Below are 18,931 nucleotides of genomic sequence, written 5' to 3' on the forward strand. Positions count from 1 at the left end.
AATTGCGATGAAGGAAAAATACAGATGAGCAGACTTGGCATGACTTGTGTGTTCTCTCTCGGGAGCTTTTGTTTGACCTGAATGATGAGATTTTCAGGAAGAGGGAGCAGCAAATTCTCCAAGGGGAGGAAAGCACCTGTGAGATCAGCAAAGGAGGTCAGCAGGGCTGGGAGGGCATGAGCAAGGCAGAAAGTAGAAGGAGTGGTTGAGAGAAGTGGGCAGATGCCAGGTCCTACACAGTCTTGAGGCCATGGGCAGGAATTTGGATTCTATTCTAAGAGCAGTGGGATGTAGTTGATGGATTTTAAGCATGGTTGTGACAATATCTGTTTTATGACTTAAAAAGAATCACTCTGGCTTTGCACTGGGTAGATAATAAATATCTATATAGCAACAACAAAGTTTACACTATAATGCTAAAGAAAAAAATTACAGGATGTATGTGCAGTGTTATAAATACATTTGTTTTAAGAAATTATCAATATAGAGTAAAAGACATTATCTATAGTATACCATCTATGGTTGGAATAGTTTGCTACTGCTATAGCACGATGCTCATGCTTTTATTGCTTCATAGTAATTTTTCATTGAAAAATAGTCTTATAATCATAGCTAACTTTTCTGGTTGACAGTCCTTCATTATTTATTATGGGATTTTTTTTCTTGGTCTTGTTTTCCTAAAAAACACTATATATGGGGGGCTTCATATGCAGTATTTCCTCCCAGCCCTTCAGTGACATGGTATTATCCCATTATACAGATGAGGAAACTAAGGCCCAGTGGGCTTACATAGCTTCCCCCAAGCTACACAACAAGTAAGTGGTGGGTCCAAGCTTCTCACCAAGGCCAGCTGCCTCCAGCTCCTGGGCTCTCTCCATTGGCCCTCCCTGCCTGTTCTCACAGGGCACTCGTTTCTTCTCACGTGCCATGGTCGCAGGCTGGCAGACCATAAGCTGAATCTGGTCCCCAGATGGGTTTTGTTTGACCCACCCTGTGCTTGAAAAAAAGTTTAAGAAAAATTAGTTTTCAACATTTAAAAACTAAGAAATTTTACATAAAAATCCAGATTTTTTACTTCTCTACAAAAAATAACAAAAGGACTTGGCAATCCTGGGCCTACATTCCATGCAGAAGGAATTGTCCCAAGCTGAGTAGGGCCTGCCTCCTTTAGAAGGGGCAAGTGTCCTTCATTTCACAGCAATGCCCACTCGTCCTGCTTCACTCCTTTCCTTTTCAGCACTACCCCCCAGGCATTTGGATTTGAAACCCAGGCTGTGGGAATTTTTTAAAAAGAGTCCATCATTACTTTTCCTATAATAAAATGCTTAGCAAATGGAAAGACTTTCCAGATGGTGAATTTCTTGATCAGTGGCTCAAAGAATACCATACCCATACATGTCTGGGTCTTTGCTCAGATTTTTCCTTGTGCCTGGAAAACTTATACTTTCTTCCTTCACTTGGGGAAACTTATACCAATTCTTCAGGACTCCAGAGAGCTTTCCTTGACTTTCTCCCTTGAGTGTTGATTACGGTCCTGCCCTCTGTTCCCAATGGCATCCCCCCTTACCTCTGTCCTTGAATTTATTACACTCTGTTGTGTGTAGGACACTGCTTAGCATTTAACATTGATAACTCCATAAGTATTTTAATGCATGAGTGGACAGACATATCAAATCATTTTTCATGACATTTTTGATTGTCGAGTGTGTCTGTCCAGTATTTCCATTCCAAAGTAAAGATCCACTGCACACCGAGCGTGAGTTGATTTTCTCTACCCCGCTGTGGAAAAGGAAGTTCAGCGCATTACCATTCCTTTCCACCCCAGAGCCACCCCTTGGCCGCACTCCTGTTACCATGAGTCACAGCTTATTTTGTATGTGAAGTGAACCCTCTAGATTGAAGCAGTAACTCCTCTGTGCCTCTCCTTGTGGTGGATAACCCCTTTATGTTGCCCCTTCATCCTCCAAGAGAATAGACCCAAGACTTGGATACTGAATCAAACAGGCTCTCTTTAGAATATTTATACCTGAGCCCTGTTATGTTCGGACCAGATTCCTCCCAGCCTTTGAGCAGTGAGGACAGTATTGTCAGCTGCTGTTAGAGCATCTGTTGTGCATTTTCCCTCCAGGGTGGTCTGCCCATAAACGGGCCGTGTAACTGAGTATACGGAGAGTTGAGGCCGAGGGCCTGCCTTCACTGACCTGGACATTGAATTCTTTCCTTGTCATCCTTGCACTTACTTATTTGATTTATGCCAAATAGGTGTGCACTCTTTTAGTTTTATAGTCCAACAAAGTAATTTTAAAAAGCAGACAAAAGAAAAGAAGGATTTGGCCTGATACATAGTAACATTTAATAAATGTCAACTATTATTATAATACTGTATTTTTATATTTAACGTGGTGGCTTATGGCAGACTTTGACATCTGTTTTCTTTATTTGATCTATGGCATCGTCTTGTGAGATAAATATTACTATTTGCCACATTTTACAGATGAATATAACAAGTGTCAAAGAGACGAAATGACTTATCAACAGGATTGGTCTTCCTGAAGGCCTTTTGGCTCTAAATCCTGTCTTGGTTTCTTTCTGCTGCATGGTCCACGCTCCTTCTGCATTCGGGTTGGTGGCTTGTTACTCAGCTCCACATGAGCAAGGACCAAATCTGTTTATTCACACTTGGCTGTTGTGTCCCCAGGGCCAAACACAGTGCTTGGCATTGAACACATATTCAGTAAGTATTTGCTAAATGAATTCATGTTTCCTGGTCAGAGCCAGACTTAATGGCTGTAGTAGCGAAGCCTTGTGCCCGGCCTTCTGTTGCCAGCCTTCCTGACCACTGTGCAGGCTGTCAGCTCCATGTAGGTGATTCTAGTGTAACCAGAGTGGTGAGAGAAAGATTGCTAAGTTCAGCTGGCTTTATGCCTGCATGATATCATTTGATGTAAAACAAAAATTGAATAAAATTCACCTCTCACAGTGGCTAAAATGGAGGTCACACTTACTGGAGGAAAATATCGTTTTTAGAAAAGACACTAAAAAAGGCAATGCATTTAATGTGTGCCATGATATAGGAACTCATTAGCACAATCCACCTTGTTGAGGTGAACTGTCACTTTGGATATCTGGACGCTTGGGATAGGTGTTGACTGAGGCAAGGGGAGAGGCAGGCCGTAAGTCAGAAAAGTTCCAAGTCAGGGCATTCTTCTGGAAAGGTAAGTAAATCTCATTTTTCTGGACATGTGGGTTGGTTTTACTCTTTCTGTTGTTGTACTGTTATCTTCCAAATGAGAAGAACTGTTCTGCTGCTGTAGGGATATGTTCATTTAGTCAGTGAAGCAAGCTTGTCTAGTACCTACTCTGTAGAAGGCACAGTGCCTGGTACGGGCAGACAAGGCAGAAGGTAGGAGTGTCCTTTACTTCAAGGAGCTTCCAAGTCTAGGACCGGATGCAAGAGGCTGTGAAAGCCATATTCTCCCATAGTTAATTATTAAAGTTTTCAAGAATACAGAAAACTTGAAAGACTTTTATAGGGAATGCTCAGAACTATCACCTAGATATTTCCATTAACATTTTATTGTACTTGCTTTCCATCTGTCAGCCTACCTTAGGTTTTTGGAGTAAGGTGAGAAATCATTACACTGTGAGCACAGTTTGAAATCTTAAAGACCCTTCACCATTCTGAGATACTTCATAGGTTCTACCAATATTTAAAATATTGACCCTGCTTGATTGCTTTCTACAAACATCATCAACACCTGCACTAGCATTTATTAAATATCTACTATGTGCTTTTAAGTCTGCTATCACATTTAATTCTTCACAAAATCCTGTGAGTTAGATGGTATCACTTAATGAAAGTTAATTATTGGGTTGGCCAAAAAGTCCATTTAGTCTTTTCTGTAAAAGACACATTTTTCATGGTCACCAATAACTTTTTTGATTTGGATATTTTGAGTATGTTGGCTATCTCCCGCTATTGGCTTCTAGTGGGTAGAGGCCAGGGGTGCTGCTAAACATCTTCTAATGCATAAGACAGCCCCACAGCAAAGACTCATTTGGCCAAAATGTCAATAGTACCACGAAACTTCACAAACCACTTTCGACACGTTTGGTTAGTCACAGCACCTTCTCCATACACTGCACAAATCTCTTTTTGTGTTTCAGTTGTGTTTTTACTTTTCCTGAAATAATAAAGCATAATACACTGAAAATGTTGCCTATTTTCTTCCATTACCAGTCTTAAAATGGCTGGACAGATATTCACCAATTTCGATAAATTTTTTAAAAAAGGCAGGCTGATATGACCATTGTCACAATACAATCTAACAAATTTGTTTCAAATGATGTTAAAGACAACTAAGCACTACTAAGAGTCATCATATGGGAGAAACTAAACAAGCTTTTTGGTCAACTCAATAGATTACCACTTCCCAACTCTATTACTTCTGGCAATGCTGGAACAGAAACTCAGGTTTTCTAATTCTAAGAAATGGATTTGAAAAGAACGTGTAAAGGTTAGCTAGTCAAACTTCAGCCTTTCTCAGGTAGGATCCCCCTGTCTACTTTATAGAGGAGACATCTTGGCAGAGAGAGCTAGTTCTCACAGTTTAGGTTTCAAACCCCAGATAACATATTTGTCTGACATAGCTTTTAAAGATATGAACTCTAGAATAAAAAGTTGTCAAAGTTATCTTAAGTTAGACTCACCATAAAGATTCATGCTTGAGACCATGTGAGATCTAAGATTTGTATATCTGTGGAACTTGTATTCCAGTCCATTCCTCTTTGGTCTATGATCTAACACTTTATTTTTATTGGTTTTAAAGAGAGGAAGAGAGAGGGTGGATGTGAGAAAGAGAGAAACATTGATTTGTTGTCCCACATGTATGCATTCATTGGTTGATTCTTGTATGTGCCTGACTGGGGACAGAACCTGCAACCTTGGAGTATCGGGACAACACTGACCAACTGAGCTACCTGGCCCGGCCTGCTATCCAGCACTTCAGAGTTACCCTTTAAAAAGCTGGCCTCTTCCTCCCCTTTGCATTCACTTCAAATGTCTGTAGTTTGAAAAAAATGAATGAATTATTGAATTAGTTCCGTACCTCTCCTGAACCCAGAGCTCCTGGAACTTCTTCGGCAACTAAGACCTCACTCAGGACTTGTCTGTGCACATCAAGCTGTGGTCAGTCTGCTACTTGAATGATAAAAATGATTCAGAGAACCCCAATAAAAGCCCATGTCTCTCTGAACCCTTCCTGTATGAAGAGGCTATTGGTTAGGTAAAAATGGTGTGCAACCTTAGTACAGTAGTCCTTCTCTATATCGCGGTTCACTTATCGCAGCCTCACTGTATTGCGGGATTTTTTAAAGTATCATATTTAATTATTTATCGTGGATTTTTTGCTATATTGCGGGATTTTGCGGTACTATATACATATGTTGTTAAAGTTGTGTAGGTTTAAGAGTGTATAATATGTTTAAGAACATAAGTAGTGTTTATAAAAGTGTGGAACAGGTTAATAAGGGAATGGGAAAGGTTAATAAGGGACTGGGAATGGTTTATAAGTGTGTGGGAAGGGTTCGTAAAGCCTTAAAATATATATATAAATACTAAATAAATGTAATGTCCCTACTTCGCAGATTTTCACCTATCGCGGGGGCGTCTAGAATGTGATACCTGCGATAAGTGAGGGAATACTATAATAAAAGAAAGTATGATCTCAACTCTATAGCCCCATCCATACTTATACCTACACCCTCTCAAAAAGCTTCTTTGGTTTGACCTCCAGGCTTTGTAATCCTAATCTTCTGGCTGAGAGAGGCAAGACTTGGGACTGTTCTGAGGGAATTAGAGAGTTGCCTGAGTGAGAGGTGCTGCTCCCCCTGGCCTCTCATTAGAGCTTTGCTGAAGGGTCTGAACTGTGGCACAGACGTTTTTTCCCAGGAATGGTACATGTAGTGAGTTTTGGAGCTTGCCTAAGTAAAGCAAAGCAAACAATTAGGGAATGAAATCTTTTTATCAATTAATTATGCTTAATATTATTAATAATAAGAATTTCATTTTCCCCAATACTATTTTTATTATTATGACTTCATCACTGGTTAGTGAAAATGATTGGCCTGGCGTTTGGGAACAAGTGGTCTACATGACCCTGAAGTTTTCCTTCAATGCTGGCATTCTGTGAAGACAACCAGACCAGAGTGAACCTACTGCAGTTGTCTTGGCCTGAGGCCTTGTGGTCTGGCTTTGGCTGGGGGTCAGAGACAAGCCCATGGACCTGAGAAAGAAAGTGAATCACAATGCAGGCATTTATTGAGCACCTCCCATGTCCTGGGAAGCAGCAACTGGACAGTGGTGAAGGAGTATTGACTCGGTTTGGAGTTCCAGTGGTCAGGGTTTTACCCCAGGCTTTTCACTTACTATCTGCATGATATTGGGCAATTCACTTCACTCACGGGCCTTAGTTTCCTGTCTATAGAATGGTGTCAATGAATATTCTGTATCAGAAGACATTTGGTAACTTATAGAGTGCTGGTGGGAGTGATGTATGTTCAGATGATGATGAGGGCAGAGATGACTTTTGGAAAGAAAATTAGCGAGGTCTGTTTTTCATATACTTAACTCTAGATGCAGTTAAGAAAGCCAACAGTGAAGGGAAATAAAATTCACATTGTTCTTTACAAACCACTTGGGGAACAGGTATTATTTCTGTTGGAGCAGGTGGGAAAAGACTAGGGGAGGTTCTCTTCGTGCAGCTAGTGAGTGGGAGAGCTGGGGTTCTAACTCACACATGACTAGAGCCTGTGCTCTTTCCACAACAGCTCACAGGCCAAGTGTTGGGGCAGTGGAGGAATCAAGGAGAGAATAAATCCCTCTGCAGAGTTTCCAAGCAAATGTTTCCAGAGAGGTTTCACTCACACTATTATTACTAAGTAATGGGGCATTGTCTTTAGCAACAAACATTCTCAGGACGATGGCTTTAAGAATGGGTATATGTTTTAGAAATGGTCTAAAAATAGTGTGGTGCTAATGAGTTCCTGTTGGAGTTGATAAGGGACATTCATTCATTCAGCAAACAGTTATTGGAAATTTATTTTATTCTAGGTACTTTGTTAACTGCTGAGAATAGAGCAGTAAATAAAACAGGCCTGTCCTCAAGCTGCTCATATTCTAGAAGAGGGACAGAAATAAAGTCACAATGTATTGTTAGTGGGATGGAAATTTAGGTCATTCTGGGGAGAGGAGTCTGGAGGAGGTGATGTGTAGGCGGGGGGCTGGAGGGTGGAATCGAGTTAGCTAAGCCCACGGGTGGGGTGGCTGTTTGCAAAAGGCAGGCCGAGTGAATGGAAGAGCCTGGGAAAGGTCTGGCAATCAGAGGAAACAAGAACTCGGAGGGTCTGCAAGCGCAGTATGGTGAGAGCCTAGAATGGGAAAGAGCAGCTCAATGAGTCAGTCAGAAACCACTTTTTGAGTCCCTGTTGTGTTTTCAATACTATGCATACCAGGAATTTTCTTTCTGGACGTCTTGGGATAGAGCCCGTTTATGTTAGCTGTAGGCAGAGCAAAGACAGAAGCTACTTGCCACACCGTTTCTGACTCTATCTCAAGGACCTGGACCTGAAGCCTGACTGAAGACGAGCTCCCAGTGCTCATGGAGCTGCAGTGTCCTGCCTGGGCAGAAGGAGAAGCTCCCCTCATTTCAGTCATCTCAGGGCCAGGCTAGACAGTGCCCCAGAGAGTAAAGCAGTGAATTAACCCCTGTTGCCCAGGAGGGTGGGACTGAACACCAGGCAGGGCTCTTTCCACCTCTCCTTTGGTGGGTGTGTGACTCAGAGGCGATGACATCAGCCATGACTTCATTCACCCAGAGGAGAGACAGTTTCTGACAGAGTGGAGCTCTGGCTCCTGCCCTTCCTTCTCCATGTTTTGTCTCAGTGGGGACATTGTCCTGGTCCTGCTGTTGTTTTCCACACACCTTCTTTATTTTAAATCATTTCTGTATTTTTTCCTTTTTCTTTCTCATTTTATTGATTTCTTCTGTTAAACCTATTTTTTTCATCCCCTTCCCTTTCTCTTATTGTCCATCTTTTGCATTTGTCTTTAATTTCGTCTCCTTCCTCTTCCTCTTCTTAATCTGCCTTGTTAGATTTTCATTTTTGCTCACCTTCCCTTTTGCTTCCATTTTTCTTTCTTCCCATGTTGCTGTCCTAACCTTCCTAAAATTGGCTTCACAAATCACCCCCTGCTCAGGACTGATGGTGACTGCCTTCTTTTCTGACTTGAGTGTCTAATCCGAATCCATATTTACCTCTTCTTGCACTTCAGCACATGTTTCTCAGGCTGTCCTCCTCAGGGGTCCTTTTCCAGGGCCAGGGATGCATTGATGCTTCTTCCTACACTTCTGCTCAGGCACTTGGCCCAGCTTGGACTGCTCTCCATTCCATCTTTCTTAGTCTGTGTGTTCCCTGCACACCAAAGTCAGACACTACCTCCTCAGTCATACCTGTCCTCTACCTCCTGCCCACAGCCGTGTCTTTCCTTCATGACCAGGCAGCATTCTTAGTTTATAAATCATATAATTTAGAACTTGAATTATCCTGTGCTATTTATACATTCCTGCCGAGTGCTTCATATGCACAGACTCTTTGCTTTGTCAATCCAGTACACAACCTGAGAATCCGGACCAGTGCATTCCTGCCTTTCATAGCTCACCTTCATACCTAGCACACATTTGGCTGCGAGCCAGGACTGATAGATTGTTGCACAGTCAATACATATTTCATTTAAGAAATAGTTATTTCATGTTAAGTCTAGGAATACAGATTAATAAGTTATTGTCCTTCCCTAAAAGAAGCTAAGAGTCTAGTAGGGGAGACAGATAGACTCCCATATAATTTGAGGAGAGTAAGGGTATGCAGGAAACTGACATTTACTGGAGATGTGCCAGGATGGGCACGTTAACGTGTACAACCTCATTCAACGGAATCCTGCTAACAGTGTGATTAGTTAAATATTGCTGTAAATGAGCAAAGTGAGACCTATAGATATTAGATGACTACTGGCCAACACAACTAACAAGTAGGAGAACCAAGGTTTGAACTAAGGTGTATCAGTCTCCAAAGCCCCTGCTCCTTCCTGAAGATGGAAAAAGGAGGTGAAATTGACATTCTAACTAATAACTGGAACAGTTGTTTAAGTAGTGCTTACTATATACCAAATGTTGTTCTAAACACTTTATATGTTTTCTCATTTTTCCCCTTCAATAGCTCTGTGGTGAAGGTAGTGGTATTATTCTCTGTAAGGAAATTGAAGTGAAAAGTAGTTAAGTAGCTCTCCCAAGGCCATGCACCTATGAGGTATTAGAGCCAGGATGTTCACCCTTGGAGTGTGGCTCTGGAGAAGAGGCAGCAGGATGTCCAAAGTCACCTTGGCATAGTGTAGTATATTGCGTTGCTAGAACTGCCATTGTGTAAATCCATTTGGACAGTCAGGGACTGTGGGGGTGTTTATGGGTGAAGGCTTGACACGTGAGGATAAAGAGGAAGCCTGGAGCCAGGTCACAATAATCGTATAGTGTTCAGTGTCCTACACAAGGACCCTTCATAGATTATTCCAGTAGCGTTTCTAGAAGGGACGTTTTCTGTGATGTTGGATTGTTAGATATCCACCATAAGGAAGAGTATATGAAGTTTTGATATCCTACAGTTTGAGCGGGGAAGAGATTTCTCGGTTGTGGTCCTGTCTCTGCCCCGCAGGAAATGAACAGTAGTATAAAAGAACAAGGAAAGATATATATACCCAAATAAGCGCCAAAGAAATGCTATAGTGGAACTATAATGTGTACCCATTCTTTATGGGTTGGGGATTAGTAAAGTTTGGGTTGAAGGTCATTTGGGGAAGAAAGAGGATGTAACAATCCATGCGAGCCAGCCTGAACTTGACACCAGGTTGTCCTCAGATGTCCCAGAGCGTTCAACATTTGATGGAGCGCCTTCCCTGCGGCAGCCCCCTCCCCAGTGGCGCTTGGCAGCTGTTCAGCATGGTGCTGCACTGACCCAGCAGTCCAAGCCAGGAAGTGAATGAATCCATTTCCCAATTAAAATGAAACTTCTCCAAAGGACCTGCTCACCCCAAGAAGGGAAATTTATCTTCCTGGCAGTCTGGCTTGGCTAGAATATGTCTCTGCTCCTAAGATAGACTGTAAAAAGCCATTACTTGAATGAGAAAAGAGAAACTGGGACAGTTCTTATTCATAACCTCATTTATTTATCCATTCATTCCTTATTTCCATTTCCACAAACTTCTATTTAACTTGTACATCTCTGCTCATTCATTTATATATTCATTCAGCTAATGTTATTGATCATCTTTATATCAGTTACAATGCTAGGCCCTAGGAATAAAGAGAGAAAAAAACGCACAATCCCTTCCTCTCAGGAGCTTTTGGTCTAGTGAGGGAGACAGGCACATGAATAGGTGATTAAAAGTGTCATGGTTGGGATATTCAGGGTATCATGGAGACATTGCATAGAGTCACCTAACTCAGGGGAATCAGGGGAGATTTTATGGTGTGGGTAACATTTGAGCTGAGTACATGTTGACCAGGGAGAGTGTTTCAGATAGGGTGCACTGTGAATAAAAATACAATGGTGAGAAAATGCACAGTGAATGTGGGTGATATAGTGTAGTATCTCATAGTGATCAGAGGTGACGCTAGAGAGAAAAACATGGATTGTATATGTCATGTTAATGAATTTTACTTTCACTTCAAAGGTAGTAGAAAACTGAAGGGTGCAAAGTATACTAGATTGAAAGCTCCCTGTAGGTGGGGACTGTGTATGTTGTTTGCTCATTTCCTTAGCATTAAGCATAGTACTTGATATGTAGAGGATATGAAATAAATACTTATTGAATTAGTGAATTATTTATATAGTCAAATTTAAATTTTACACAGGTCATTGTATTCTAATTGGCTGTGTATAGGGTGGGACTTGAAGGGGGTAAGATATAGAAGTTAGGGGTTGTATCAGTTAACTTTGTTGTGTAACAGATCACATAATTTTCTAACCTCCTAATTATACAGCTTGCTCAGAAATATGCTCTTTCTGGTATCCACTGAATTCATTCAGGAGTCTATGGTGGCCTGCTGGGTATGGTTTGATGACCTTGGCTTTGTTCAGCTCTCTTGCATGTCTTTGAGCCTTGGCTGGGATGGTCCTTTTTGCTCCACGTGTCCTCTCATTTTCCAGCAGGCCAACTTGAACTGCCTCACACAGAGCATTACATTCCAAGAAGACAAAAGCAAGGTCTTTTGAGGCCTCAACTGAGAAGTAGCACAGTGCTACTTCTTCATTCCATTGACCACAATAAGGGCAGCCCCAATTCAAGTGGTGGATACATAGATTCATCTCTCTGTAGGAAGAGCTACAAAGTCTTATTGCAAAGGGCATTGAATACAGGGAAGGGAAGAATTATGACCATGTTCGTAGTGTATCATAGATGAGATAGCAGTAACCCAGGTGATAGAATATGATGGACTGGAAATGGGGTAGTGAAGATGAGGGTGTGATGGATTGTTGGCTCTGTTTCTGGGAGAACCCTGACCGATACATGGGGATCAGGAGATGGGAACCTCTTCATGAATTGGGGGTATAAATTAGGATGATTGGATATAAGGAATGAGAGAGAAGTATACATGACTCCTTAGGTAACTGAATCTATTGGCATAGAAAATCTAGGAGCTGGAAAACATTCTGGGGAATGTATTTTATCTTGGGTATGTTGAGTTAGACATGTGGTGAGACATCCAGGAGACATGTATCAGAGTAGAGTGTGAACGAGAGTTTGAGATTTGGCATCTTATTCAACTTGTAGCTGGTTGGAGTCATGGGAGTAATTGAGATTGCCCAGCATGTGAACAGTGAGAAGAGTGGGTAAGGCAAGAACTCTGGTGGCATCCGCATTTAAAGGGTGACTAAAGAAAGGACCTCAAGCAGGAGACAGACAAACAGTGAGAACGGTGTGAAGGGATCCAGAAGACTGCGCTATTAAGAGAGACCTCCTCAGCTTTCTACTTCTCCAACTCTTCTTCTTTTTTCCTGTGTGTTCCAAGACCTTACATCCCAAAGCCTCCTCTTCATTTTAGGATTCCCTCCCTTCCTCTCTCTTTCTCTCCTTTTTTCTCTCCCATAGATAGAACCACCCACAAGAAATTGGGTTACCTAGGTCACCATGACATCCTCATTTTCTCCTGGCGCTTCTGCATTTTATTATGCTTCAGGGAGGTGGACATCTGAACTAGGCCTGGGCTGATTCACAGAGATCTACATTTTAGTTTGTCTTTCCACTTATCTGTGTGTAACCTTGGGATAGTCGGTGTGGTTCCTTTCTGGATTTTAGTTTCTTAACATGCAAGATGAGGTTTATAATTTCTTGCCCTCCCTGCCTTAAGGAATTATACAGATCAGATGAAATCATGAATGTTAAACGGCTTTGAAAAACATGAAGCTCTGTAGCAGTAATTAGAGTGAAACTCATTGACTTATCAGGCCCTCTACATTATTTCATTTAATTCTCACAATATCCCTTTGAGGTAGATGCTAGTAATAATGGCATGCGAGGAAACTGGACCTTAAGAAATTAATTTGCTTAAAGCGACACAGCTGTGAAGTGGTGAGGACAATAATCAAACTCAGGTCTGCCTGACTCCAAAGTTCTTAGAGCCCACATACCAAAGCCTTGTTTTCCTCATGCATGTGGTGGTATCACATTCCTGGGCAAAGTCAGCTTTGCCGAATGTGATCAGTTTTCATGTAAATGATAACATTTTTATGGTTGGGAAATCAGTTCCAGTGTGGATTATAAATTTGCCTTTCTGCGCAACAGTAGGGCTCTAGGAGAGGTGGTGGTGGGAGGGAGGATGCATATATAAATGCACTTCTTGAAAATTAAAAATTTAAATCATACAGTGGAATTATTTTATTTTACAAATAAATCTTATGAAGTTACAGTTAACTCCTCCTCTAATGGGAGGAGTTACAGTTAACTCCTCCTCATCATTTCAGGGTTTTGTTTCTTGGGTGCCATTTCCCATAGTAGCTTAGATATTTATTTTACTTGACCTTTTGGCTACAGCTCAAGTCTCTTCCCTATGAAGCCTTCACTAGCCACTCGACCCCAAAGCCCTTTCTCTCCTCTGAACCCTGTCTGTGATTAGTCATTAGAGGAAGCTATATGAACACACTGAAAATATTGTGATAAAGTTATGAGGCTGACTCACCAAACCTTGGTATTGGGCTCATTACATTATTGTCATACATCATCTTAAATTAATTACGCTTTCCTTTGTGCGCATCCTTTTCCAGCTCCATTTGAACTTTAAAGGGTCTGACTCTATATTTCTTTATACTTCTTGAAACTTTTTGCACTTTATTTTTCCCTGTGAGTCAGTTGGCTTTCACCCTCCAGGAGTTTGTCATTTTGAGGTGGATTCAGGCACATGAATATATAGTTAGGATATAGCAAAGGATGGAGGGATTCACTGAAAAGGTGATATTTGAGCTGGATCTGAATCAGAGGTAGAGAACTTTGATCATGGGAGAAGATGGGAAAGTCAATCCAAGTAGAGGCATGGAAATATAAACATGCATAATGCATTTGGGGATGTGAGAAAAATTAGGTGAGAGCAGGACAGACAGATCTAGGGGGGTGGTGATGGGCGATGAATCCAGCAGAATTCCTAAAAATAATGGCCAAGTTGGAGCCAGGTTGTTAAGTGTCCTGAGAACCATGCCAAGGAGATAAAATGTGATTTTAGCCCATGGGGAACTGTTGAACCATTTTCAACAAAGGAACCATAATGGTAAGTTTTAAGTTTTAGAAAGATACCTCTCAGCGTATCTGTCTGTCTGACTTGCAGTATGTTCAGTGTTAGATCTTTTTCTTTGTGGATTGGGATTTGAAATACACGATTGCTTCATTAATTCCAGGAAGTTGCTGGTTGGTGGGATTATGACCCACGTCATGTTTTCAGCATCATTTTTCTTTTAAGAATGACATTTGAGGATTAAGTTTCTTCCTGATGCATCTTTCCTCTTTGGACCATCAGCCTGTGCCCTAATTTGGAGTCGAATGTAAAGTGAGGATAATGTTTGGCTTTTTTATGGGTTGTTGTGCTGGAAAACAACATGGTGAGTATTTGGAATGTTCAGGCGGGAATATTTATTGGGTGGGGAATTAGAGAACTCTCTTCCCTCCCTTGTATTCACTGCCCACAGCAGATATCCCAGATAGAATCTTTTTACAATTAATAACGAAATACTTGGATGACCCTTTGGAACTGGTCATCTCTGCTTTCTCTTGTAGTGCTCCTTGACCCTGGCATCTCCCGACATGCATTGCAGTATCTGCTCCATTTTTCACACAAAGTCCCTTAGTGTCTAGAAGCCAGTGGAGACCTTCCCGCTTCCTTGGACACACAGTGAGAGGGGAGGGGAGAAAGCGGCACCCCTCTGCCCTGAGGCTGGGGTGGCTGCTGCCTGGCCTTTAGTCTTGGATATACTGTTCTGCCTCCACCCTCTGCTGAGACCTGCAGCTGTGTGCACTTTGAGTAGTGCCTCCTCCCAAGAAATGCTGTAGTTTTATGGAGTAATACATGATTTTTTTTTAAAAAGGAAAGAGTTCCTTTGGTTGCTTTCAAGCCTGGGGGATTGCTTGCTCAAAGGATTTTTGTTGGAATGCAGAAATCTTACTGCCAAGTCACACACCCCAAATCATGGCTGATGCCTCTTTTCTTCAAAAGACTCGTTTTTGTTAGTTGCTTAGTAACTGGAGGGTAGACTTAACCCATTCAGCACAGAGAACTACTGGGTTTAGCTCTGTATAATGAGGCGCCGCTAAAGTTGTGTGTGTGAGGACTTGCTCTGTGCTCTTCTAACCCATCTGCCATTTTTGCAGGGAGGCTGTTATCAGGTACAGAGAAGTTGAGTGACTTTCCCAGTATTGAAAGTGAACTCTCTGAAATAAAAAAATAAATAAATAAAAAATAAATAAATAAATAAAAAATGTATCTGGGAAGGGTATTTTATTTTTTAATTTATTTTTCTTCTGTGTGTGTGTGTGTGTGTGTGTTTGTGTTTCTTCTGTAAAGAATGGCAAAAGCTTCTTTCATGACCCTTTCAAAAGGCCCAAACCCTCCACTCTGACAGATCTGGGGGCCTCAAGGTGGTAATGTCTGTGGCATAGGGGGAGGAAGGAACACTCACTTTAGAGCTGGCAGCCCCATGCAACATTGGACTAAGTTCTTATCCAAACCACAGTTCTATATCCTTTGTATTTGACTACTGTATATTGCCTGCAGACCTCTGAACTGCTCTGAGAATCAGATGCGAGGAGGCATGTGGGAGCACTATTGTAAACTATGGAGCAATATAAGAGGGAAGTCACTGTGTCTTGATGTAGGCTCAAAGGTTACAAGGATAGAATTAATTCAGTAAGAGTGAGGCTCTTGGCTGGGACCGAACTGGCTGGGGAAGGGGAGAGACAGGAGAGATTTTTCCCACAGACCTAGATTAAAAATTTACCCATGAGGGCTAATGTGCTCTTGTCCAGTTGTCTGCCATTTGATGACAAAGCACTTGTGAATTAGGTAGCCCAACAACGTAACAGCATGGGATCCTCACAGGCAGTCTGTCAGCCTCTTGAAGTAAGAGGATCAAGCTTCTGGAGATATTCCCTCTCATCCAGGCAAACTTTTTCTCCCTTCCATTTGCTGGCTAACCTCCAGGCTGCTTTTGTAGAGAAAGCAGGGACTATTATTGTCTTCTTCTCCTAGACAACATGCATCCTGAAGGATGCTTCATACTTCTAATATGATGTTGTTTCTGGTTTCTCATCCTGTAGTGAGGTTGAACTGGCATCCCTGGATTTGATAAATGAAACTGACTTGGTCTCAAGAAGAAATGACACTCCTGGCTGCCTTGTGCCTCCTACCCCCAGTGTGTGTCTTTTTGGCAAGAGTTTTGAAGTTCTCTTTAAGGTATTCTGTTTGGGTGCCATGGTTCACAGTGGCTGTCTGCGTGGCCACAGGCTGAAAGCTCTCATTCTGTAAGGTCTTTAATGACTCTATGCAAGATCTAACAGAAGCAGTTGTTTTCTGAGTGAGTTTAGGAAGCTTGTTCAGCTCTGGCTTGAAGCACTGGTTGTTGCTGCAGTGGTTTTAGTGGTTCATTTCTGGTGACTGGCCTTGGATTTCTGGAGCCCTTAGGAGGAGGCACCCTTTTCTTTTTCTCCCTGAGAACCAATCACTGAAATCACAAAGCACAAGGAAAGAGATCTTTATCATTACCCAGAAGGCATACTATTAGTTTCACTAGTTTGACTCATATACTAGTTTCAAAGGCTACCGTTTTTTTGATTGTGACCTATTAGTATTGTCAAGATGCTACTGGTTCATAGCTATGTAAAGCATATTTAATCAACTTTAAGTTTTGTTTTGTTTAACATTAACATGCGTGGGTGTTCAAAGAGAAGATTAGCCATTTTTAGATATAAGTTCTCATCCAAGTGCTTAGGAATTTACACAAACAACAAGATAGAAAATGAACTGTTTCCATCAGAACCCTCTTTGATGTAATACTCAGTTTCTCTGCTACGTGTAGACGTCTGTGCTCATATAGTTGTGTTAGGGAAGGAGGAAATAGGAAGAACTCGTAGAATTTGAGGGCACATGTTGATAAAGTCCAGTTGTAGGTCTGTAAATTTGATGTAATAACATTCAGGACTTCTGTATTGTTCTAAGGACGTAACACATGCGGAAGCCCTTCATGAACTCTGAAACTCACATGAGAGACAGGAAGGTGAAACTGAGCAGCTTGATTGGTCGACAACGGTTTATCAAGTGCCTGCTGTGTGCCACCATCTGGCAGATACTGGACTATGTCTCTCTGAACTTCTCAGTTGTTACCCTTAGGGTCCCAAAGATACCCTCAAGCTTATGATATATTCCTTGTCATTGCAGCCCCGTGGGGTGGGGATAATTGAAACCAAGACACGAACAGTTGCCTGTGTGGTAGGAAACCTTTTCTGCCATCGCTTCTCGTCTGCTTTAACCCTTTTTCCTCTTTATGAAGTTCTACATCTCCAGGTACACACAGCCAATGGCCACTTCACAGTCTCCAACTTTATCTCACCTCCAGTTTCATTCAGAGGCAAAAGTTAAATGACTCCATTTGGATTCTGATTCTAAATTCCTGGGAGAAGAGATCTGATTGGCTCAGGTCACATGTCCATCCTGGTCCAATGAAGGGAATGGAGTCATGTAGTTTCTACCTCACAACTAAGGAGGGTCCAGCCTTGTGTAGGGGGAGGAGAGTGACAGTCATGGGATATCATGGTGCATAAACTGACGAAGTCCTTGACCTCATAGAGCTAATAATCCAGCAGGAAAGAAAGACATTCACACATAATTGTGTGGTGGTATGGGTTATGTGACAGCCAGACCTAACCTGAGTAAGGGATCCTGGAAGGCCAGCTGAGGGAAGGATGGCTTGGGTTAACCAAAGGGAGCAAGGCGGTAGGTGAGGAATGAATGTTCCAGGTAGGGTCCACAGAGGAAAGAAAAAGCCCAGTGGCAAGAAAATCTCTGACCACATCAGCAGTCAGTGTGGAAGAAACAAATGTTTTAAAAACTTACAGTAATAACTTGACTACGTGCCATTCTCTTTGGCTTAGATTAGAAGTTCTTTGAGGGCAAGAATCATATTTCCTATTGCTTTTGGAACCAGTTGGTGTGGGGAGCATTTTACATGGGCAGGACACGTTCTGTTTTAAGCATTAATTTCTTAGCATGGTTTTCCACCCCAGCTTACAGCTGTTCAGCTTTGAAATCTTATATGCCTTGAAGATTATCCTCTGGCCCTTCACTGGGAAGATGGATTGCATGCCTTCACAGAGTGTGCTTCCTACTCCTCCTGGTTGGCAAAGGGGAAAAAAGGGAAATTATGGTCATTTTTGCAAGGATCAATAATTACCAATATTTCTTCCCTATATAGATACCTACTGCTTTTACATCATCCTCTCTCTCAGCCTCTGAACAGGGGTTTTATTGGGCATTGTTCGTTATGCTTTTGTTTTAAAAATTTTGAGACATTGTTAAAAGAGGAGCGGGGTAGAGAAAACAGCCCATAATTGATTCTAATATATATTTAATTTGGCAGAACTTGAGAGAGACTTGCTGGGATAAGGCGGGACATTTCTTTGATCTCCCAGACTTCTTATCATGGAAGGCAACAGGTGTCACAGCACGGTATGTTAATTACAAGTTAGATTTTATTTGTGCTCATCCATTCTTTGGTATCTGTATATATATTGCTTTCTTAACTCGCTTTGACTGGATGCACTGTTTGTACATCTGCATGCGATTTTGCATACTTGAAACATCTTGAATCCATCTTCCACCTTCATTGCACATGCCCAAGCGCCATTGTCCCTGTGAGGCTCAGAATGTGGTATCCAGGGTGAAGACCATTCATTGAAATTGGACACATTTGAAAGAGGCCTGGACAGTACATCATGAAATGTGACTGTTTTTCCAAAGGCACTTTTTATATAGTGAATAAAAGGAAAATATATTTTTTGGCCCCTAAAATTAAGGCAAGAGATATGCTTTTTTACAAAGAATTTTATTTTTCAATTACTGTTGGCATACAATATTGTATTAGTTTTATGTGTATAACATAGTGATTAGATATTTATATAACCTATGAAGTGATTATCCTGATAAGTCTAATACCCATCTGACACCATGCATAGTTATTATAATATTGTTGATTATATTCCCTATACTGTACTTTACATCCCTGCGGCTGTTTTTATAACTGCCAATTTGTACTTCTTAATCCCTTCACCTTTTTCACCCGTGAGAGA

The 18,931-nt window shown here is 41.6% G+C and overlaps 1 protein-coding gene and 1 non-coding gene across 7 annotated transcripts in view; one reads left to right on the plus strand and one right to left on the minus strand.

The window, feature by feature from the left end:
- FGGY (FGGY carbohydrate kinase domain containing) overlaps window positions 1–18,931 on the plus strand; it is a 405,123-nt gene that overhangs the window by 52,469 nt on the left and 333,723 nt on the right. For all 6 annotated transcript variants that reach the window (XM_090271656.1, XM_090271651.1, XM_090271649.1 and 3 more), the window contains one exon: window positions 18,223–18,311. In XM_090271656.1, coding sequence (XP_090127782.1) covers window positions 18,223–18,311 — 89 coding nt within the window. The remainder of the gene's footprint in view (window positions 1–18,222; window positions 18,312–18,931) is intronic.
- On the minus strand, window positions 544–615 carry LOC150014990 (small nucleolar RNA SNORD36). The gene has a single exon (XR_016510104.1). It is a non-coding gene; the product is annotated as a small nucleolar RNA SNORD36 (small nucleolar RNA).

Source organism: Furipterus horrens, unplaced genomic scaffold, assembly GCF_987537825.1.
Source record: "Furipterus horrens unplaced genomic scaffold, mFurHor1.1.pri manual_scaffold_3, whole genome shotgun sequence".
Taxonomy (NCBI): domain Eukaryota; kingdom Metazoa; phylum Chordata; class Mammalia; order Chiroptera; family Furipteridae; genus Furipterus; species Furipterus horrens.